The 23,398-nt window shown below is 40.3% G+C and overlaps 1 protein-coding gene across 2 annotated transcripts in view; it reads left to right on the top strand.

The window, feature by feature from the left end:
- The window catches only part of PFKL (phosphofructokinase, liver type), a 905,205-nt gene that overhangs the window by 393,051 nt on the left and 488,756 nt on the right, over positions 1-23,398 (top strand). For both annotated transcript variants that reach the window (XM_044060589.1, XM_044060587.1), the window contains exons 4-5: positions 12,644-12,833; positions 14,973-15,138. In XM_044060589.1, the coding sequence (XP_043916524.1) occupies positions 12,644-12,833; positions 14,973-15,138 (356 nt within the window). The remainder of the gene's footprint in view (positions 1-12,643; positions 12,834-14,972; positions 15,139-23,398) is intronic.

The following is a 23,398-nucleotide window of genomic DNA, read 5'->3' as shown; positions in this document are numbered from 1 at the left end:
GACTTTCCTTAAGTTACCCCAGCACAGGCCTTTAGCTATACCCCCAGTGTTAGATGTATTGGATGATGTGTACTCTGACTCCAGTACTTCTTCTAATTCTCTCCCTCCTGCTCCTGTCAAGCCAGACAGATATTACAGGGTTCCTGAAACTCATAAACATCTCTTTAAGGCCCACTCTGTTGATCTAGAAACTATTTCTCAGGGGCCCAAAGGAGTGGCCACTTCCACGGCCAAAAATCCTTTACCCGCAGACAGGGAATCTAGGTCCCTGGAGAGGTGGGGTAAAAAAGTTTATACCTCAACCACCCTTGCCATGAGGGCACTTAACTGTCTTTTTCATATGTTTCAGTATCAGGATTTCTTGATGGATAATTTGCAGAAAAAGTTAGCCTCTCCTGAGCCTTTAGATAGAAAGGCGTTGCAGGATTTGGTTCATAATACTCAGCAGGTTAGCAATCATTTTCTTCCGTGTGGTTATGATGCACTGGAAGCTTCATGTAGGGCAGCTATGACAGGGGCCGTCATACGTAGACATGCTTGGTTGAAAGAACAGGCATTGCCAGATCATGTTAAAGTAAAGCTTCTAGATGCACCTCTGGAAAAACACAAGTTATTTGGTGATAATGCACAGGGTGTGTTGAAATCAATTGAGGAAAAGGCTAAATCAGTACAAACAGTCAAAGATTTCCTCCAGGTTCAGCCACCAAGGTTCAGCCGGAATTGGCCTTCGAAGAATTGGTCCTTTCCAGACACTGACAAGTTCCAAAGGGGAAAAAACAGGCATGCTCGAGGTAGAGGGCAATACCGAGGCTCATACAGAGGCCACCAATGGCAACCTACTAATCTGAGAAGTGGCGCAGGGACTTCTACTGCTCCACAGGGACAATCACAATGACTTGACTTTGACACCGCCGACCAAGGCTCAAAGAGAAGCACCTTTAGGCGGAAAATTATCTTTATTTTCAAAAAATTGGCACGCTTTTACAAAGGACAAATGGATTTTGGACATAATAGACAAAGGTTACAGGTTCCACTTCCATACCTTACCAACAAGACAAGGCATGCCAAACCTGCCACAAAATCAAAGGGCAGAGGCACTCATACAAGTTTCAAAGCTGCTGCAAATCAAAGCAATAGAAAAGATTCCTCCTCAGGAACAAGGCCAGGGATTCTACTCAAGACTGTTCCTTGTTCCAAGAAAAGAAAAGCAATGGAGACCTATACTGGACTTGTCCGCTCTAAACACTTTTCTCATTGTGCCAAAATTCAAAATGCTGACGTTACAGCAACTCCTTCCCATGCTGGGCAAGGGGTCTTGGCTGGTTACTCTGGACCTCAAGGAGGCATACCTGCATGTCCCAGTCAGACACAGCTGCAGAAGATACCTCAGATTTCTTGCAGGGTCAGAGCATTATCAATTCTCAGCATTGCCTTTTGGCTCATCTACTGCGCCCAGAGTATTCACAAAATGCCTGGCATCAGTAATTGCACATTGCAGACTTCAGGGGATACAAATATACCCTTACCTGGACGACTGCCTTATACAAGCGGACAGCAAGCAAGCCTTGATAAGAAACTTGGACTATGTCATTCACTTACTACAGGCTTTGGGATACACAGTCAACATTCAAAAATCAAGACTACTGCCATCCCAACAAATAATTTTTCTAGGAGCCAAACTGGACACAAACTCACAAATGGCTTTCCTCACAGAAGAAAAACAAGAACAATTACCAGATTACTTCAAAAGCCTAGCAAAGCACACCCAGATGACTGCAAGGAAAATCCTGCAGGCCCTGGGTTTCATGGCATCTTGCATTCTTCTGATCCCACTGGCAAGACTACACATGAGAAAACTACAATGGTACCTAAAAAGTTTATGGTCTCAACACAGCCACAACTTAGAAGCAACAATTCCACTGATTCCATGTCTACAAAAGGAATTTTTGTGGTGGGCACAAGCAAGCCAGCTAAACAAAGGAATGTCTTTCAACAAACCTCAAGCAAGCCAAACCATTACAACAGACGCCTCAGATCATGGATGGGGGGGCGCACATGGAGGGCAGATGCATTCAAGGTCAATGGACACCCCGGGAATTACATCTGCACATCAATCAAAAAGAGATGTTGGCAGTGATTCATGCAATCGAGGCCTTCGGAAAATTTCTTCAGCAAGGTCATCTGCTAATAAAGACAGACAACACCACTGTTATGTGGTACATAAACAAACAGGGAGGCACCCATTTTTACCCCCTCTGCAGATTAACAATGACTCTTTGGGAAAAGTCCCTGAAACTGAACATACAGTTGCAATCCCAATTTGTTCCAGGCAAGGACAATGTTCTGGCGGACAGTCTAAGCAGAAACATTATGGATCCGCACGAATGGATGTTGCATCCAGACATTTTTTCACAAATAACTCATGCATGGGGAAGGCCGGACATAGATCTCTTTGCCTCACACCTCAATCATCATCTGAAGAAGTTCTGCTCAAGGACACACCATCCTCAAGCCTGGAGAATGGATGCTGTCTCCTTCAGCTGGTATTCTCTAACAATCTATGCATTCCCACCTCTACCATTAATGACCAAGGTGTTACTGAAGATCAAAGCAGAACAACCGAAAGGCATTTTGATAGCTCCAGACCGGCCAAGACAACACTGGTATCCATTACTAAGGAGCATAACTTGCACCAAGCCGTGGCCCCTGCCTCAATGGCCTCTGCTTATAACTCAGCACAATTACAGGACTGTTCATCCCAACCTGCAAACATTGCAACTGACAGCTTGGAGGATTCCATGACTTCTCCCCATATCTTTCTTTCCAAAAAAGTTCAAGAGATCTTACTGGAAGCACGCAGACCTTCCACCAGAAAAACTTACTCAGCCAAATGGAAGAGATTCAATATCTGGAATGCCAGTAAGGGTCAGGATACATCAGTAATGAGCATCCCACAGATACTAGAATACTTGGCAGAAATGCTTCACAATGGCCTTTCATATTCCTCCATAAAAATACACGCTTCAGCAATTTCAGCAAAATACAACCGTGATCCACCTGTGTTTTCACATCCTTTGCTAAGACAGTTTCTAAGAGGGATAAAGAATATCAAACCTCCAAGAAAACCACTAGTGCCTGCATGGGACCTCAACTTCGTCTTGGAAAAATTAACTCTTCCTCCTTTTGAGCCAGCAGCATCTTCAGAATTGCAATTTCTCTCCTGGAAAACAGTTTTCCTGTTGGCAATTACTTCAGCAAGAAGAGTCTCGGAGATACAGGCCCTCATGGCAGTACCTCCATTTCTCATTTTCCATCAGGACAGAGTCTCTTTAAGAACCAATCCTTCATTCATGCCAAAAGTGATATCCAGGGTTTCTCTGAATCAAGCAATTCACCTGCCTACTTTCTTTCCCAATCCTCAAAATAAAGGAGAGAAGCTTCTGCACACTTTGGACATACACAGACAATTGCGCTACTACTTGGACAGAACAAAGGCCAACAGAAAGTCTGACCAACTATTTGTGGCTTACGCTGCTGGAGCACAAGGAAAGGCAATTTCCAAACAAACAATTTCAAAATGGATTGGAAACTGCATCAGATTCTGCTACTCTTTCCATGGAAAAGGTGTGCCAGCCAATATCAGGCCACACTCCACCAGAGCTACAGCCACCTCCACAGCCACAGCCTTTCTAAGAGGGGTGGCTACAAAGGACATTCTAGAAGCTGCTGCATGGAGCTCCGTGCATACATTCCAAACACTAAGGAGAAAGAATACTTATTAAGTTATAATAAATTTAAAAATAGAGGTTATTCTGAGAGCGATTTAAAATATAGTTTGAGAAGAGTGAAAAATAAAAGTAGAAATAATAGTGACAGATATAGTGGTAAGAATAAAGAACTTAAAGATACTGTATATTTTGTTTCAACTTTTTCTTTATTGTCTGAACATGTTAAACGACAGGTAATTTTTAGTTGGAATCTACTTAAGAAAGAAGTGGATTTTTTAAAAAATAATATAATTAGTTTTTCATATAAGAGAGGGAGAAATGTTCAGGATTTTATAGTTCATAGTCGCTTTAAGCTACCTAATATGCAAATGTATAAACAGGTGAAATACCAGGGTACAAGAAAATGTGGGAAGTGTACTATTTGTAGGTACATAGTTCCACAGTTTAAAAGTATTAATGGAATTTTGTTTGAAACTAAGGGAACCTTTAATTGTAAGTCATTACAGGTTATTTATGGTATAGAATGTCCTTGTGGCAAATTTTATATTGGAGAAACAGAGAACTTTGTGCTGTAGGATAAAAGAACATGTCAGAGACATAAAAAATCAGAAAGAAAGTAGTCCTTTAGCTATACATTTTTATAAATATCATAATGGTAAACCTGATAATTTAAAAGTTACAGTGTTAGATAATGTCTATAATGAATCATATTGTAGTGAACAACATATAAAACAAATATTAAGGAGAAAGGAATTATGCCTTATATTAAAATTTAATACATTAAGTCCAAATGGTCTGAATCATGATTGTTCATGGAAAAGTTTGCTATAAGTTTATTTTTAAAGAACATGTATATATTTTTTAAATATATGTGTTTTTTTAAATATATATAACTTGTTTCTTCAATACAAGTGGAAAGTGATGAACTAATTAACATTAATTGTTTAAGTGTTGGAAGGGGAGTGTCTTGTTAAATGTATTTAAGGTTAGCTATTAGTCAGTGTTGAAGTTTTACTCTGTAAAGGCAAGTTTTGCCGAGGCGCTAGAGAAATTTACTTGTATTTCGTTTTACTTCTGAGTTGGATTAAATATTTATCCAGACATGCATTGGAGTCCTTCTTCTGTGGTATTATTATATCAAGATTTTTGAACTTTTTTTGGTGGTTTTTGCATCTTTCATGGCTAGTGACTCCTTTGCTGCGTTACCTAGAATGTTTAGAGAAACAGTTATGGATAACACGCAAAAATCCATTGACAGTTTTCTGATTTCATCAAACGGAGCAGCAGGCTCCGTAAATGTGGGCAATGTGACGGTCAGAGATGATATTTCTGTCCCTGAAAGAGCATCAGCGTTATACAACAAATGGCAGCAGGACAGAAAACTGTGGCAGCAAAATCCTTTTGCAAGAATTGGCAAAAAATCGGATACTGCAGTTGCTCCTGAAATTCAGGATTTATTTTCACAGATTGAGAAACTGCTGTATAAAGAAACATCCGTTTTTTTAAATCTACAAAGTTTACAGCGGTATGATGAGTTGGACATCACTCCTCGGGGTTTACGTACTGTGAAAAGTCCATCTACCCCTTTTGATCTCATGAATGCTGAGGACAAACAGTTTCATGAGAGATGGATACAAGCGGCTCACCGTTGCAGTAAAGACTGGGTCCGTATATTAATAGAGAGAGACATATTAAAAAAACAGAAATTAAGAGAAGAAATTAAGAATTTATGTGTAGAAATTTGTAATAAGATCAAAAATGATGATTTGCAACAATTTTTAGTGCAAACTAATCAGCATTTACTTGAATATGAATCTGATCTAATAGAGCGCAAAAAGAATAAACTACACAGGGACTTGCGTGATTACGACAACAAAAGGGCGTTTCTATTGACTAATAATCTTAAAATGAACCGGAAGCGTGTACAGTTTGAACGAGCGGAGAAGAATGGCGTTGAAGGAAGAAAAGGGCAAGTTTCAGGTGAAAGTGGTTTATCGCACACTGAAGACGACTCGGATAATGAAGATTTCCCTGCACTTCCCAACCCTGGAAACAGCAAGGGACTAGAGTTATTTGAAAATAACCGTTCCAGTCGGAAACGGAGTTGGAATGGACAGGGACCACAGAGGGGAGGGTATGGGAACCAGCGTTATCACAAAAGGGGTAAATGGTATTAATTTTAACACTGAAACAGGACATCAATCGAACTGTGAGTATGTAGTTAACTTATCAGGTGTAGAATTATCACAGAACGATATGAATGTATTAAATAAGGGGTTAACATTTATCCCGACTGTGTTTCCCAGAATTCATATGTTGAAAGCTGATGTTTACAATTTTACACGAAAATTACACCTTATGGATTTTTTCAAAAATGATAAAAATGTAAATATTGAAAATGTGGTAACTGAATTTACAGATTTAAACACAACTGATACAGATGATGAATTTTACTCTTGTGATTCGGAATTAAATAGTATGGAATATAATGAACTAGATACGAGTAAAGTCATAGTTGAAAGTACTTTTATACCTCCACATCGTAATGATGGTATCAAATATTTATATAAATCCTTGATACATAATATAGAGGCTGATTTTTATTATTTTAAGCAAAATAAAGGACAAATAGAATATAACTTAATGAAGGAAGAATGGAATAGTTTGATCAAGTTAGGATTAAATGACAATATGGTGTTTAAGCCCTCAGATAAAGGGGGAAAACTAGTGGTATTGAATGTTGTTCAGTATTTGGACATGTGCTACACACATTTGAAGAAAAATGAGGTATATGAAAAGATCAAAATATCTGAATATTTAGATGCGCAAAGAAAATATGAATACATTATAGACAAGGGTTATAGATTGCGATATTTTTCTTATAAAGATGTGAAAGAAAAATTCAACCTAAATAATCCTAGAATGCCATGCTTTTACTGTTTACCCAAATTACATAAAAAGGAGTTTCCTCCTCCTGGACGTCCCATAGTTTCAGCCACCAATAGTTTCTTGCACAATGTCTCTATTTTTCTACATACTTATTTAGTACCATATGTATATAGTTTACCTTCATACATTAAGGATGTGTTTGCTCTCATTGATTTTATTAAAAATACAGTGTGGGAAGAAAATATGTATTTTGTTGTAATAGACGTAGTTAGTCTGTATACAAGTATAAAACATGAGGATGGATTGTTTGCCATTAAACATTTTATAGGCGATACTTTAGTCACGAAGTACATATTAGAACTGTTATATATGTGTTTGAATAATAACATATTTGAATTTAACGGAGATATTTACAAGCAAAAACAAGGCACAGCAATGGGGGCTGTCTTTGCCCCCAGTTATGCAAATATTTTTATGGGTTTATTTGAGAAGGAATATATATATACTAACCCATTTTATAATAAACATGTTTGTAGATATTTCCGTTATATTGATGATTTGCTGTTTATATGTAAAGGTGGTCAAGAAAATGTTCAACAGTTTTTGGAAGAAATACAGAAAAATAGTATGAATATAAAATTTGATGGACTACAAATAGGCAATACAGTCCAGTATTTAGACATTACCCTGAAAGGTTATAATAATGCAGTAATAGAATATCAACTACATAGAAAATTTCAGGGTTCAGGTTCAGTGTTGTATGGGACAAGTCATCACCCACCACATGTTATAAAGTCTATTCCCTATACTGAATTTTATAGAGTGAAGAGACTATGTAGTAACCCTAACACTAAGGAGAAAGAATACTTATTAAGTTATAATAAATTTAAAAATAGAGGTTATTCTGAGAGCGATTTAAAATATAGTTTGAGAAGAGTGAAAAATAAAAGTAGAAATAATAGTGACAGATATAGTGGTAAGAATAAAGAACTTAAAGATACTGTATATTTTGTTTCAACTTTTTCTTTATTGTCTGAACATGTTAAACGACAGGTAATTTTTAGTTGGAATCTACTTAAGAAAGAAGTGGATTTTTTAAAAAATAATATAATTAGTTTTTCATATAAGAGAGGGAGAAATGTTCAGGATTTTATAGTTCATAGTCGCTTTAAGCTACCTAATATGCAAATGTATAAACAGGTGAAATATCAGGGTACAAGAAAATGTGGGAAGTGTACTATTTGTAGGTACATAGTTCCACAGTTTAAAACTATTAATGGAATTTTGTTTGAAACTAAGGGAACCTTTAATTGTAAGTCATTACAGGTTATTTATGATATAGAATGTCCTTGTGGCAAATTTTATATTGGAGAAACAAAGAGAACTTTGTGCTGTAGGATAAAAGAACATGTCAGAGACATAAAAAATCAGAAAGAAAGTAGTCCTTTAGCTATACATTTTTATAAATATCATAATGGTAAACCTGATAATTTAAAAGTTACAATATTAGATAATGTCTATAATGAATCATATTGTAGTGAACAACATATAAAACAAATATTAAGGAGAAAGGAATTATGCCTTATATTAAAATTTAATACATTAAGTCCAAATGGTCTGAATCATGATTGTTCATGGAAAAGTTTGCTATAAGTTTATTTTTAAAGAACATGTATATATTTTTTTAACTATATGTGTTTTTTAAAATATATATAACTTGTTTCTTCAATACAAGTGGAAAGTGATGAACTAATTAACATTAATTGTTTAAGTGTTGGAAGGGGAGTGTCTTGTTAAATGTATTTAAGGTTAGCTATTAGTCAGTGTTGAAGTTTTACTCTGTAAAGGCAAGTTTTGCCGAGGCGCTAGAGAAATTTACTTGTATTTCGTTTTACTTCTGAGTTGGATTAAATATTTATCCAGACGTGCATTGGAGTCCTTCTTCTGTGGTATTATTATATCAAGATTTTTGAACTTTTTTTGGTGGTTTTTGCATTTTCCAAACATTACAACCTGCCTTTATATTCCAGATCCCGAGCAGGCTTTGCTTCTGCAGTCCTGCAGGGCATTTTAGCTACACCATCCTTATCTTAGATCCTACCACCCCCAAATGTAGATGTCCGATAGATATGCAACTGCAGTCAGGTTTTCCCTCCCTCCTACCCCTCTGTAATTCTCTTTTTTGGGTCCACTCCCCTTTTTCTAATTAGCTGGGGATAACTGTTATGGTGTATCTGTTTATTACTGTTGTGCATGTCTGGATTTTTTATCCATTTTCTAAATTTAGCCTTCCTTGGAGGGCACCTGGCATCTGGGGCAAGAAACATTGAAGAAGATGGCGTCGGCTGATACTTTTATACCCCAGCCGCTCTGACGTCGGGGCAGAGGTGACATCAGCTGACGCCGGACCCAGACTTTGGAATCCGGCCGACCGAAGGGCTGCCTGAGGCAGGACAACCCATATGTCAGGACTGCAGTTGCATATCTATCGGACATCTACATTTATGGTAGGTACAAAACTGTACTTTTCTTGTGCAATTATTGATTTTTTGGTAAATACAGTCAGTAATGTCAGATATGTAAGCAATGATGAATGAGTGGGTGTGGATATATTTGAGTATTTACCCACAGTTGGTGTGGTCTGATCATGACGGTGAAGCTTGAGTGGTTAAACAAAGCCAACTTCATAAACCCACACCCAAGAGTTGGTTATTGGTATTATACGATGACATTATTTAAGAAAGAAATTGTTTACTTTTCTTAAATAATGTCTTTGGATGATGGCACAGTAGTGTCTCTGCATTGTTTCTTCATTTTTCCACGATGTACTGCTCGTGCGGCTCGAACGTATTATTCCCATGCTTGCAAAGTACATCAGTGCTGTTGAAAACAAGCAACAGGGAAAGGAAAGTGTCTGTTTCTTCTTCTTTTTTTTTTTAAACTATAAAATACAACAGTTTAGAGGTACGAAAGAGACAAGGAAATTCAGATACATTTCTTTAGTTTTGCAGAACGTATATTATTTTCCTTGTATTTGCTCTGCACTCTGTACGTACCTCTCAACCTGTTAGCTCAAGAATTGTGGACAAAGCCTTAAATAACAAGGGACAAAGGCCACAAAATAAGGACAGGTTGTAAATGCTGTTACAAACTTAGAAAGCTGCTAGAATAACATGATTTGTGTTATTGGACGTTGTCTGAAGGATATGAAGTCTGAAACTGTATTGCATGTCAGTATTTAGTGACTTCATTCCTCATTGATTTGTCAGAAAACCACAAATTTTATGAGGAACAGACCACAAATATGAGGCAAAAATCTGGACATTCTGTGAAAATCTGGACAGTTGAGACATATGCCTCCATAGCATATACTTCTAGAAGAAAGTGTGGCCGCTCAGTAGTTCTTCAGCTACCGGACTTTCTTCTAGTGGTGTATGCTCGATTTACATGGACACACTGGTTAGCCTGACTAATCAGCGTGCATATTTTTGAATAGTAATGAGCTGTCATTGTGTACTATACTAACTGTTTTAAAAAATTCTTAATTGTTATTGTTTTATTAACTTTACTAATGAATTAGAATAATATTTAAAAATGCCCCTAGATTTGGGCCTTTGTCCCTCTTTTGTTTTTGCCTTTGTCCCCGATCCTTGAGCACAGAAGTTGAGAGAATGACCGAGGCACTAGGGGTGCCATTGAGGAAGGTGGGAGTTGCTGATGCTGGCTCACCTTTTCCAGATGGTGATGGGCTGGCCTGCTGCTTTGTCAATGGCTATCAGAGAGCAATGTTTACAGCATGCAGAATGTGGGTAGGAAAACCCTCACATAATTGAAAATGCAGGTCAGCCATCAGGGATGGGGTCAGATAAATCAGAAAAGTCCTCTAGGGTGCTAGGATGGTGCCTACACAGTGACTGGCTCTTGTTCATGCTATTGATGGGGAAAAAATGGGTATGGTCATAGCTGTAGGGCATGATTTTAGGCAGGTTCAGTGGGCAGCAGGAAAGCTCAGCTGTTTATTTCATATTCAGTCATGCCTTGCTTTGAGCACATTGGGGGGAAAAACATGTTTCATCATCACTGTTTGAGTTGCGACTTATACTGTTGACATCCAAGCACTCCAAATACCCAACAAACCATGCACATGTACATACATATACTATTCATGGCAGATTTTGCACACATTTGCCCGACTTCATATGTACACTAGGCAGTTTATTACATGTTTTCTGCTTTTAGTCTTTTGAGCTAAGTTACCTACGTTTATATTTAAAAAGCATTTTCTTTTCTTAAAGATTGCAACTCATTCTGTGCATAAATGCTTACTGTAGTGAGAATATTTTTTCTTGCATTGGAAGTCTTTGTTTTAACATTTTTTTTCTGTTTTACTAATATATTGTGGCTGCCTGTTCATATGTCAGTTTCTGTTTCGTCTTGCATCCACTTCCAGGGTTATGATCATATATATCTTTCCTGTGGGCAAACACAAACTCTGTTTTGTTTTGGTGCAGAACCAAACTTAATGTATCCTTCTTCCAAAGTTTGCTTGACATTTCTGACTGGCATCTCAGCTGACAGATAGCACATTTGGTTTTCATAAGTCAAACCTAAATTTCAAAGTCTGTTTTTTTTTTGGGGGGGGGGGGTTGGTGATGTTTTATTGTGTGTTTAATGTTCTCCGTGTTTTCTAGTAGACTGGTTTGTGTTAGACTTGATTCTGCATTACTTCATGTAGCTTCAGTGTTGCAGGATAGGAGAAGACATGGTCAAAAACTTTGGCATTTCAAAGTATGTTCATATCTTTAGGCATTGAAGAACAACTGTGATCAATAAGTTAAATAAAACATACTCTTTCGTCATATATTAATGCATATCACATCACCACTCTGAGCTATGGTTTTGTAATTTGCTGTAACAAAAATGACCTGTTTGGGGATAGTGCACTGACACGCTTTAGTTTTTCATTTAAGGCTCTGTTCTTCCCATAGTAGTTTTTTTGTCAGTTCGGTATGTTATTTTACTCGTATTGCTTTTCATTCAGGCATTTCTAACTGTTTGTGTAGAATGGGAGTACATTTTAATTTGATTTCCCTGAGAATGTGACAAGGGGCTATCAATATATTTTATTTATTTATTTATTTATTTTAATGTTAGTAAACAGAATGTGTATGGACCTTTTGTTTCAGCTGCAGATATTAGCTTGTTTGCCCGATTCTGAAAACATTTTGAATTTCTAAATACAAGAGTTCCTCCCAAAGCCAGTTTGTCAGCCAAAGGTGACAAGTTCTGTTATTTCTAATGTGCTTCAAACTCAGCTGTGACTTTTAACTCATATTAATAATACAGCTTATCTCTTTACAGCATTTATTTCTATGCTGTTTGATACAGCAGAGGTTTAACTAAGCATGCCTGCTCAGATGCCTACTAATTTATATGGTCCCAAGTAGAAGGTAGAAAAGGCAGGGCTGTAAACTCCTTGGTTTGTGGTCTTCTCCTGGTTTATATGTCTGAAATGTAATGTTCAATAAGACGTAGGACCCAGTGAGACAAGCTCCTAAAAGAAAATAATGAGGCATTTTATAGAAGGATAATGTTGCATGCTCTGAGGAGGATGGATTGCAATGCTGAATTATTTGCTATTTAAATGGGGTAGTACATTGATCATTTTTAGAAATGGTAATACATTCTAGGGCGTGAAAAAGTGGTTGGTGCAATGTTTTCTTTTAAAGTTCCATTTTTTCCGTTTGTCCCATTCCAACACACACACACACACACACACCAAACACACACAGTCATGGTTTTTCTACTTTACTGAGTATAGACATATCAAAGTTTTTGTGAGATTGCTGTTGATACTGAAGCAAGGAAAGTTGTTATATGCTGCACTCAGTGTTTCTTGAGACTTATTTCACTTGTTTTGCTTAAGATGAGAGTTTCAGTTCAAGGTTTCTTTTTCCTGATAAAACATTCAAATGTGGTAATATTTTTAGTGCGTTTAAGATCTGATCTGCAGGTTTACTTTTCAGGGTGGAACTGTTATTGGCAGTGCTCGATGCAAAGCTTTCATGACCCGTGAGGGGCGACTGCTTGCTGCTCACAATCTGGTGCAACATGGAATTACTAACTTGTGTGTCATTGGGGGTGATGGCAGCTTGACCGGCGCAAACATTTTCCGGACGGAATGGAGTGGACTGCTACAGGATCTTGTAGCACAGGGTAAGGACGTTTTTTTTTTCCACAGTGGGCATCAGTGGTAGTAGATCCTAGTGATGTTACAGTTCTGTTTTATGTGTGTGCACATGTGTGTGTGTGTGTGTGTGTGTGTGTGTGTGTGTGTGTGTGTGTGTGTGTGCGCGCATGTGTGTGCGTGCACACTTGCATGTGTTACATTTCAAATGTCAGTAGTATGAGTTTTTTCACTGAAACATGCGTTTGTTGTCTTGAAACTGACCAGCTATACTTGTGATATAAACAGTGTGTATACCTTGTGTCTCACTGCCAAAGTCTGGGTAAAGTGAAACACAACTCCCATCCCACCACCCACAGTGTGTGTTGGTCTATGACAATGATGGCTTAGGTCATATGGATTTCTTATACAAACATCATGGAGCTGTGATGTATTATTTTATAGCTATGCCCTGCCATTTGAGAGTGATGTTACCTCATTGTCCCATTTTGTAAATGTAGCCATGCTGAGCGTCCTTCTAGGCTCCATATGTCTTCCATTTTATGTAGCTATGTATGTATGTAGGTTCCATTGGTTGAATATGCATTTGGTCAACAGCTGTTTAGTCGACCATTTATGAAAAACAACTGGTCGACAGGTGTCCGAGATCGAACCCCGTGTTTGTGTGATCTTGAAGTTAGTATAATTAGCAAGGGGGGACAAGCCCCCTTGCAAATAACTATGTTTTATTTTTCTTTATGCGCTGTGGCTGTTTCTTGGTGCATGTGTACTTGTTTATCGACATTTGCAGTTTTGACGTAAAGACATTGATGTGTAGAGTGTCAATGATGAGTGTATTCAATGTATATAAATACACCCATGTATGTATTTATCAAGGGGCAATACTGAACTTTTAAATACCATTCTTTAATTGTTTTCCATGTGTGTTTTCCTTGTGGTTAATCAGTAGATCATTTGCCTAGCACATATTACCATACTGCTTTTCCTGTGTGTCTGTGTGCTGTAGTTTTATTGTTTTGAAAATGTGGCCACACACTGTTTGCTTGACATCACTGCTGCACTGAAGTACTTTTCTGTGGCTGTAACTTTAATTACTTGTCAGTACACTGAAGATGACTGTAGGGGATTAGCACTTCGTGCAAGTTGAAAAGGCTTTCTACTGAGCATAATAAAAGGAAATAGTTCATAAATTGTCACATCTCATGGTGTTTATACATTTCTGAATTTTTTGGTTCAGTGCTGTTGGTCTTCTTAATACAAAGGGCTGTTGCTTGACCCAGCCCTGTAGCATAGAAGGATGAAGGCACGACTACAGTCCTGACAACATATGTTCAGTTACCAGCATAGATGTCTGAGGGACAGGGCAGAGGAAAATGAGGCTGAGTGACCATCTTGATTGTCCTTGGGTGGAGGGAGGTTAATAGTCCTGTAATACTGGTAATACCTAATAGTGACTGAGTGTATCGCCCATCTGTTGTGACTTTGTTGACTTTTATTGCATTGGGGAGGGACTTACCTGCTGAAAAGGAGAGTAGGAGGTATATGTGGGAGTATACATACACCCCCCACTGTGGCAGCTATGTAGAGTCTGTAAGCAGCCTAGGGGTAGGCTACTCTGTGGCACTAGCCAGTCCACTCCCTACCATCTGAATCTTTCTTCTGGATCAGTGGATGAGCTTCTTGAAACTGTATCGCTCTTGCCTTGCCTGTGCTCAGCCCAGAGATACCCAGCTCCTGTCCTCAAAGAATGACTGGGCTTATTCGATGCAGGTAGTAGATCCACTGGGCAGGGTTCCTCAGAAATGGGAAGGGGGATTAAGAACAAAAATAATATAGAAATATGTGGCTTAAAAGTGGTCATCCAAATAAAAATTACTAGCTAGCATAAGAATACTGTAAAGTAATAAATAGAAAGGGGGAAAGTGTGTTTGTGTGTGTATTTACCAGCCAGTATGAAGAACATTACGAAGCCAGCAGCGAATGTTTGTGTCCATATGTGTGTGTGTGTGTGTGTGTGTGTGTGTGTGTGTGTGTGTGTTGTGGGTATGCATGTATCATGTATGGGTTTCCCTTGTTATGTGTAGGCTCACAGGGGAGAGACTGTTTCTATTGTGGACATCCTTGATTAGCTGTAATGGAATGTGTTACTTTTACATGTCTCTGTACAGGTAAAATCTCCCAAGATGTTGCCAGAAAGTACTCCCACCTCAACATTGTTGGCTTAGTAGGATCCATTGATAACGACTTCTGCGGTACAGATATGACTATTGGCACAGATTCTGCATTGCACAGGATTATGGAGGTGATCGATGCCATAACAACAACAGCTCAGAGGTAGGAAGAAATAGTATCAGCATGTTTATCAGTGGATGTGATGTTAAATCTCCTGCAAGAAGTAGTGACACGGTGGATAGATTTTTTGCCTCAAAACAAAAGGTTCCCCAGTTGGATTCTTGACTGGGGTGTCTTCTGTGTGGAGTCTGCATGTCCTCCCTGTATTCGAATGGGTTTCCATTGTGTGCTTTGGTTTCCTTCCACATTCCTAAGAGATGTAGTAGGTGAAGTGGACAAACTAAATTGGCCATAGGTGTGAGTGTGCATGTGAGTGTGTGGTGTGGAATTATCGCTGCAGGCCGAGCTACCCGATGGTGTAAACCTTGGCTATAGACGATTGTCAGTGTTGAAATGACACACTGACCCATGTGCAAAAAAGGGAAAAGTGGGGTTGTGGATGGATGGATAAGACCATATTCAAGCTAATTTTTTCATATGTTACAGTACAAAAATGTTTTTTCTTTTCAAATATTTGCCTTTTTTCTTATCTGTACATGTCTTTTAGATTCATAGGCTCATAGCTTAATGCTAAGCTAGTGATATCTCAGTCATTGTAAGTGATATGTCAGTCATTGTAAGCTTCGCCAATTATGCCATTATAGAAGAACCCTGAATGTGAGCTGATAGAAATAATGACAGAAGGTAAAGTTAATGTGGGAAGTTTAGGGAAGATGGGAAAGGATGATGTTAGAGAAAAGGGAGCAAAGAGAAGCAGCGATTGAATACAGAGGCTTGAGATCTGACAATGATTATTGTGGAATAGTTAAAAGTTTCTAGCCAGTGACTCCTGGGTTGAATTTGCATGACCCCATTCATTCATCAAATTAAAGTTTGAATGCGACTAGGGTTTTATACTCTCTAATGTGCAGGGAAGGCTTAGCTTGTTCCACTGGCAAGGGACGTGCTGAGCAATGAATTTATCCCTGAATTTGGAGTTTTTGATATTCTAGCAAACAACTAAGTCTTTGGAAAGGGTTTTAGTTGGGGAGTTTTTTCTTTTCTTTTCTTTTTCTCAAGGTAAAGGGAGTTGGAGAGAGCATGGTCTGGCACATATTAGAAAGCAGGGCACAGATTACCACACAGGGACCTATAGGCCACTAAACATAATTATACATTTTTAGTCTTATGTGAGTAAGAGTGGTTCTTTAAACACTGGAAAATGTTGGCTATGAAGTGCTGGATCCTTTGAGTTCAGATAGTAGCAGCTGTGCATGCCAAATGGAATATTGTATTGTATGAAGGTGTAAATAAGGGCAGAGCAGAAAGGAATTAGGATGGACTGGGATCTGGACTAGAATCTATGACAGATGAGATGAAAGAATTAGAAGAATTTTTTGACACTATTAAAGATCTGCTGATTCTAGCACAGCTTGTTCTGTATTTGTTTCTAACTCCCCTGTGATGGCATCAGCCTTAAGGTGAATTCCATGTACTTGATACTATCCAGGGTCTCTGGGTTTACCAGTGGTAAGTATACTACATTTCTCTCTGCTTAGAATGAGGCCTTCCTGGAGTATCAGTCTGAGATGACATTTTGGATGATTTGTAACGTCACTAAAGGTTATTAGCATTTGCCAGTACTTCACTGCAGTACATCCAGAATCGAAGAAAGCCTAGCCATCTCTATGGTACTTTTCTGTTAAACCCCTACCGATTCACACTGCTGTATTTCGCCGGTATTTCACTACCGGACACAAGTTTGTGGTTGAACAACTACTTCTGTACAATGGACTGACAAGTGTCTCTTGTCATGTTGGGTGTACAGGACCATTTGATCATTGCAGAAGTGCCTGTTAAACCCCTACCAGTTGCAGCAGTTTTTTTATTTATTTATTTTACATTTGTTGACTGGGCTAGTCTAACTGGATACATGTCTATTTTCAGTAGAGGCCCGGGGAGAAAAGCTCCAAGACACATACAAAATACAAAAAATAAAGTTGCAACAATCCAAGTTAAAACAGTTGGTGATAATAAAATATTAGTACAGTACTCATCGTGAGCAAGACACAAACAGTAAAGTGTAATGTACAAGAGGTGTTACTATTTACATATATACATATATTTAAATTGCAATAACATGGTCATTTGATTCCTAAAGGATAAGTCTATAAGGGTGAAGCGTATTCATTAGTGTAAAGGCAGAAAGTTAGTCAGGGTTAGTACAGGGGCATAACCAATGTGTTTTGAGAAATAGTTTTAGATTCTGTTTAAAAAGTGTTAGTGAAGACAGAGATACTAGTTCAGAGGGTAGAAGATTCCAGAGCTTTCCAACAGTATTAGAGAACAAAGAGTCTCCTGCCAAGTTATTGGATCTGCAAGTATTGATCAGCAGTTTGAGGATCGTAGATTCTTAAGATTGCTGTAAGGGGTAATGAGGCTAACAAGTATTGGTGTGTTGGTGGGTTGATGCATGATCTTGTGGGCTATAGCAAGATGATGAAATTGAAGCTGGTTTAGAAACTCTAGCCATCTTAATTGCTTTAGATTAAGACTGGTGAGTTCTAAAAGGAGAGCCAGTGGCAAATCTAGCAATATTATTATAGGAAATTGCCAGTATGTTGAGGCTGTTTTTAGAAAGATTAGTGTATATAGGTGAAGCATAGAGTAGAGTGAAGATTAAGTGAGTTCCGGCTATAGCCGTCCTGGCTACTGGGGTAAGAAAGAGTTTGATTCTATAGAGGGACCCCAGTTTTTTGTTGACTGTTTTTATTGTGCTATTTATATGCGCGTTGAAGTTAAGGTTGATGTTCTTCATATTTCACTGTTGCAGTCATTACATTTGGATTATGTGCTTGCAGGTAGCCCTCAGTTGGCCTGATTAACAAAGTCTTGGGTCCTGCGTCGGTTGCTGTCCCTTCTTCCATGACGTCAGGTCGTCAGGGGTATAAAACATGCAGCCGATGCCATTACATCAGTCTTTCTTGCCGTGCGGTGCCCAAAGCAGAAGCAGTCCGCAAGTGCCGGTCGGCCGACTCCTGACATTTTCGTTTTCGAGTTTCAGAACTGAAGTCTTCAACTAAAGCTAAGTACCCCATTGGGGAAACTTTTTCTTGATCCTTACCGATGTCAGTAAAAGTTAATAATTGCATTACTTGTGGAAAGCAAATACCTCATAAAGATTTTCATTCGTACTGTATTCCTTGCCTAGGCCCTGACCACGACGTACCTTGCTGTCGGTTTTGTGCTTTATTTAATCAGCACACTATCCGTCTTCAGTATATTTTTGCCTCTAAATATTTTGATTCTCAGTTTAATTATCCAGAAATGTCATTGGTTAGCCATCCGACTACTGGGATTCCGAAAAAATGCAAAGATAAAGACAGAGACAGGCTGCCGAGGTCCAAAACTGCTGACGACACTTCTCCTAAGCCAGTCGCCAGTTCGCCGGTACTCAGTGAGGCGCTTGCGCAGCCCCTGATACCTGCTACTTCTGATTCGCAGGCCTCTACTGAAACCCATTCGGAGTCCGGTATGCCGTGAGATGCTTCAACTATGAAACCCGTGGATGTCTCTACCTTGGATGGGTCTGGAGCCGCTGTGCAGGCACCGGCTTCTGAGGGAGTATTCAGGCCTACGGACCTGCATATTAAACCAACGTCTCCTTCTTTACTTAGGCCTAAATCTCGATCCATGTCTAAAAAACCGACACTCAGTCCACATGCTCAGGCCTCTAGGCCTAAAAAACAAATGATAAGAATGGCTGAAGATCTAATAACTCTAATCAGGGGTAGCCAACCCCCCCCCCCCAAGAGGCCTAGGACTGAAGTTGATTATGAATCTTCTGATCAGGATTCTGTTTTTTCTGACTCTTCTGATGATTTGGATTTGCCCTTACGTACTTATGAGGATTCTGATGCAGAGGACTCTATTCCCTGTGCTTCCCCTCCTGAGGATTTTTCTTTTGAGGAAACCTTACATACTCTAAGGGAGCATTTCCACTAGGAAAGCCAGGATTTTTCTGATTCAAAAAAGAGGCTTAGGGATTTCCTTCTCCTACCTCAGCATAGGCCTTTAGCTATTCCTCCTGTATTAGACATTGTTGATGATGCTTTCTCGGAATCTAGTTTGGCCCCTGATTCCCTGCCTCCTGCTCCCAGAAAACCTGACAGATGCTACAGGGTCTCTGAGTCCCACAAGTTCCTTTTCAAAAATCCTATTGCAGATCCAGAGACTATTTCACAGGGGCCCAAGGGCATTAAGGCTTCTACTGCTAAAAATCCTACGCCTTCCAATAGAGACTCCAGGGCGCTGGATAGATGGGGTAAGAAGGTTTACACTTCTGAAACCTTGGCCATTAGGGCTTTAAACCACCAGATGTCCTTCAAGAATGCAACTGCAGTCATAACATATGGGTTGTCCTGCCTCAGGTAGCCCTCGGTCAGCCGGATTCCAAAGTCTGGGTCCGACGTCGGCTGATGTCGCATTTCTCTCCGACGTCAGAGCGGCTGGAGTACATAAGCATCAGCCGACGCCATCTTCTTCAGTCTTTCTTGCCGTGCGGTGCCCGAAGCAGAAGCAGTTCGCAAGTGCCGGTCGGTCAGCTCCTGTATTCTTCGAAACCGAAGTCATCAAAAAAGCTAAGTACCCCGTTGGGGACCTTTTCTTGCCTCAGCCGATGTCAGAAATTACTGAAAAAGTAAATAATTGTTTGTCTTGTGGTAAACAAATACCTCATAAGGATTTCCACTCTTACTGCCTTCCTTGCCTTGGCACAGACCACGACGTCTCGGCCTGTGCCGCCTGTGCTCGCTTCAATAAGCGCACTCTCAGGCGCCGGGCGGAGTTCGCTGAAGGCTTTTTCGGCGAAAAATTAGATTATACAATGCCGTCGGAACTACCGACTTCGCAGACTCCTAAGAAACGAAAAGACCGGGACTGACATCCTCGGCCCGCGCCTTCCACCGACACCACGCCAACCACGCCAAAACCAACCGCGAGTGCCCCGGTTCCCTCTGAGGCGGTTATTTCACCACTCCGAACCGAAGACACCGCATTACCGATACCTCCGATACCGGAGACCTCACCAACGCCAGTTATTGATTTACCTCCGGATACTGAAACCGAGGAAATGCCCGAGACCATTGCTGTTGATAAGGTCACTCCTGCACGTGGAGCTGCTAAGCCTCCCATGTCCATGTCTATCAAGGCCTACACACGTGCTAAGGCAGCCAGTAAGTCCAAGCACCTTACTGCTAAAGCCTTACCTCAGCCTTCTCCTGAAACCCAAATCATGACTATGGCTGCAGACTTAATTTCCATGATCAGAGGTTCCCAGGCCCATCCTGAGAGAGGATCCCAGCCTCCTCCTGATAAGAGGCCCAGGGTTGAACCCTCTGACCCTCTCCCTTCAGATGAAGATTCTGAGGACTCTGTTCACTCCGAAAGCCAGGAAGAGCCCTTCCAGACCTATGAGGACTCAGATGCAGAGGACTCCATCCCCTCGGCCTCTCCTCCTGAGGATATTTCTTTTGGGGAAGTTCTGCATTCCATGAGGGAACATTTTAAGTGGCAAGGCCAGGAATATTCTGATTCCAGAAAGCCTTGAACTTTCCTTAAAAGCCCCAACACAGACCCTTAGCTATACCTCCTGTGCTTGATGTTTTGGATGATTTATACTCTGACTCCAGTGTTACCCCTGATACTCTTCCTCCTGCTCCTGTCAAGCCTGACAGATACTATAGGGTCCCAGAAACCCATTCTCATTTCTTTAGGGCCCATGTTGTTGATTTAGAAACAATTTCACAGGGACCGAAAGGGTTTCAGCTACCACCTCAAAATCCTTTGCCTTCCAACAGGAAGCTAGGTCATTAGAGAGGTGGGGGAAGAAGGTTTACACCTCCACTACTTTATCTATGAGAGCTCTCAATTGTCTCTTTCATATGTTTCAATATCAGGATTACCTGTTAGATGATTTACAGAAAACATTGGCCTCTCCTGAACCTTTAGATAGGAAGTCTTTGCAGGAGGCTGTACATAATTCTCAGCAAGTTAGCAATCACTTTCTTCAGTGTGGATATGATGCATTGGAAGCTTCATGTAGGGCAGCTATGACAGGGCGGTCATTCGGAGACATGCATGGTTAAAAGAACAACCTTTACCAGATCATGTTAAGGCAAAACTTCTTGATGCACCCTTGGAAAAGAACAAGCTTTTTGGTGCTAATGCTAAAGATGTGTTAAAGTCCATTGAGGAATAAGCCAAGTCAGTTCAGACAGTCAAAGATTTCCTCCAGGTTCAGCCACCCAGATTCAGCAGGAATTGGCCTTCTAAAAACTGGTCCTTTCCTAATCCTGAAAGATTTCAAAGGGGCAAAAACAGGCGTGCCCGAGGAAGAGGACAATACAGAGGTTCCTACAGGGGACGACAGTGGCAACCAGCAAGCCAAAGAAGTGACACAGGGGTTTCTTCTGCCCCACAGGGACAATCTCAATGACTTTCCTCTAGTTCCGCTGACCAAGGAGCAAGCAGAAGCTCCTTTGGGCGGAAAATTATCTCTGTTTTCAGACAGTTGGCACAGATTGACAAAGGACAAATGGATTTTGGACATTATAGACCACGGTTACAGGTTCCATTTTCATACCTTGCCAAGAAAACAAGGCATGCCAAACGTACCACAAAACCAGAGGGCAGAGGCTATCAAGCAAATTTCTCTGCTTGCTCAGATCAAAGCAATAGAAAAAGTTCCACAACAAGAACAAGGCCAGGGGTTTTATTCAAGACTGTTCCTTGTTCCAAGAAAAGAAACTCAATGGAGACCAGTACTGGACTTGTCTGCATTAAACACTTTTCTCATAATACCAAAGTTCAAAATGCTGACTCTACAGCAACTCCTTCCCATGCTGGGCAAGGGGTCTTGGCTGATTACTCTGGACCTCAAGGAGGCATACCTGCATGTCCCTATCAGACACAGCTGCAGAAGATACCTCAGATTTCTTGCAGGGCCAGAGCATTATCAATTCTCAGCATTGCCATTTGGCTTATCTACTGCGCCCAGAGTATTCACGAAATGCCTGGCTTCAGTAATTGCTCATTGCAGGCTCCAGGGGATTCAAATTTACCCGTACCTGGACGACTGCCTCATACAAGCAGACGACAAACTCATTTTGACAAAAAACTTGAATTATGTCATACAGTTGCTACAGGCTCTGGGATACACAGTCAACTTCCAAAAGTCAAGACTTCAGCCATCCCAGCAAATAACCTTCTTAGGAGTCAAACTAGACACAGCCTCTCAAATGGCTTACCTGACAGAAGACAAGTAAAAGAAGTTAACTCATTACTTCAAAGGTTTAGCAAAGCTCACCCAGATGACTGCAAGGAGATTCCTACAGGCCCTGGGTTACATGGCATCCCGCATTCTCCTGGTTCCACTAGCAAGACTGCACATGAGAAAGCTTCAATGGTACCTAAAAAGCTTATGGTCTCAACAGAGCAACAACCTAGAGGCAACCATACCGCTCATTCCATGCCTTCAAAAGGAATTTCTATGGTGGGCCTCGGTAAGCCAGTCAAACACATGTATGTCATTCAAAAAACCTCAGATAACACAGACCATGACCACAGACGCCTCAGACCTTGGATGGGGGGCGCACATGGAGGGCAGATGTATTCAAGGACAATGGTCTCCAAAGGAAACACATCTGCATATCAACCAAAAAGAAATGCTGGCAGTAATGCATGCCATCGAGGCCTTTGGACAGCAACTTCAACAAGGCCACATGCTAATACGGACAGACAACACCACTGTGATGTGGTACATAAACAAGCAGGGGGGCAGCCATTCTTACCCCCTTTGCAGACTGACAATGAATCTTTGGGAAAAATCACTGAGCCTAAACATACAGTTGCAATCCCAGTTTGTTCCAGGCAAAGACAATGTGCTGGCGGACAGTCTAAGCAGGAATTTCCTAGACCCCCACGAATGGAGGTTACATCCAGAAATCTTCATACGACTCACCTCGACATGGGGCAGGCCAGAAGTAGACCTATTTGCCTCCCACCTCAATCATCATCTACAAAAATTCTGTTCAAGGACATATCATCCACAAGCATGGAAAATAGATGCTCTCTCATTCAACTGGAACTTCCTAAAAATCTATGCATTCCCACCTCTGCCACTGATGACCACAGTATTACTAAAGATCAAAGCAGAGCAGCCCAAGGGGATCCTAATAGCTCCAGACTGGCCAAGACAACACTGGTACCCACTACTACGGAGCATATGTCACAACAAAAAGTGGGCCCTTCCCCAATGGCCCCA

This window comes from Protopterus annectens, chromosome 2.part0 (genome assembly GCF_019279795.1).
Source record: "Protopterus annectens isolate FY-2018-M chromosome 2.part0, PAN1.0, whole genome shotgun sequence".
Taxonomy (NCBI): domain Eukaryota; kingdom Metazoa; phylum Chordata; order Ceratodontiformes; family Protopteridae; genus Protopterus; species Protopterus annectens.
This window is presented reverse-complemented; position numbering and strand designations above follow the sequence as displayed.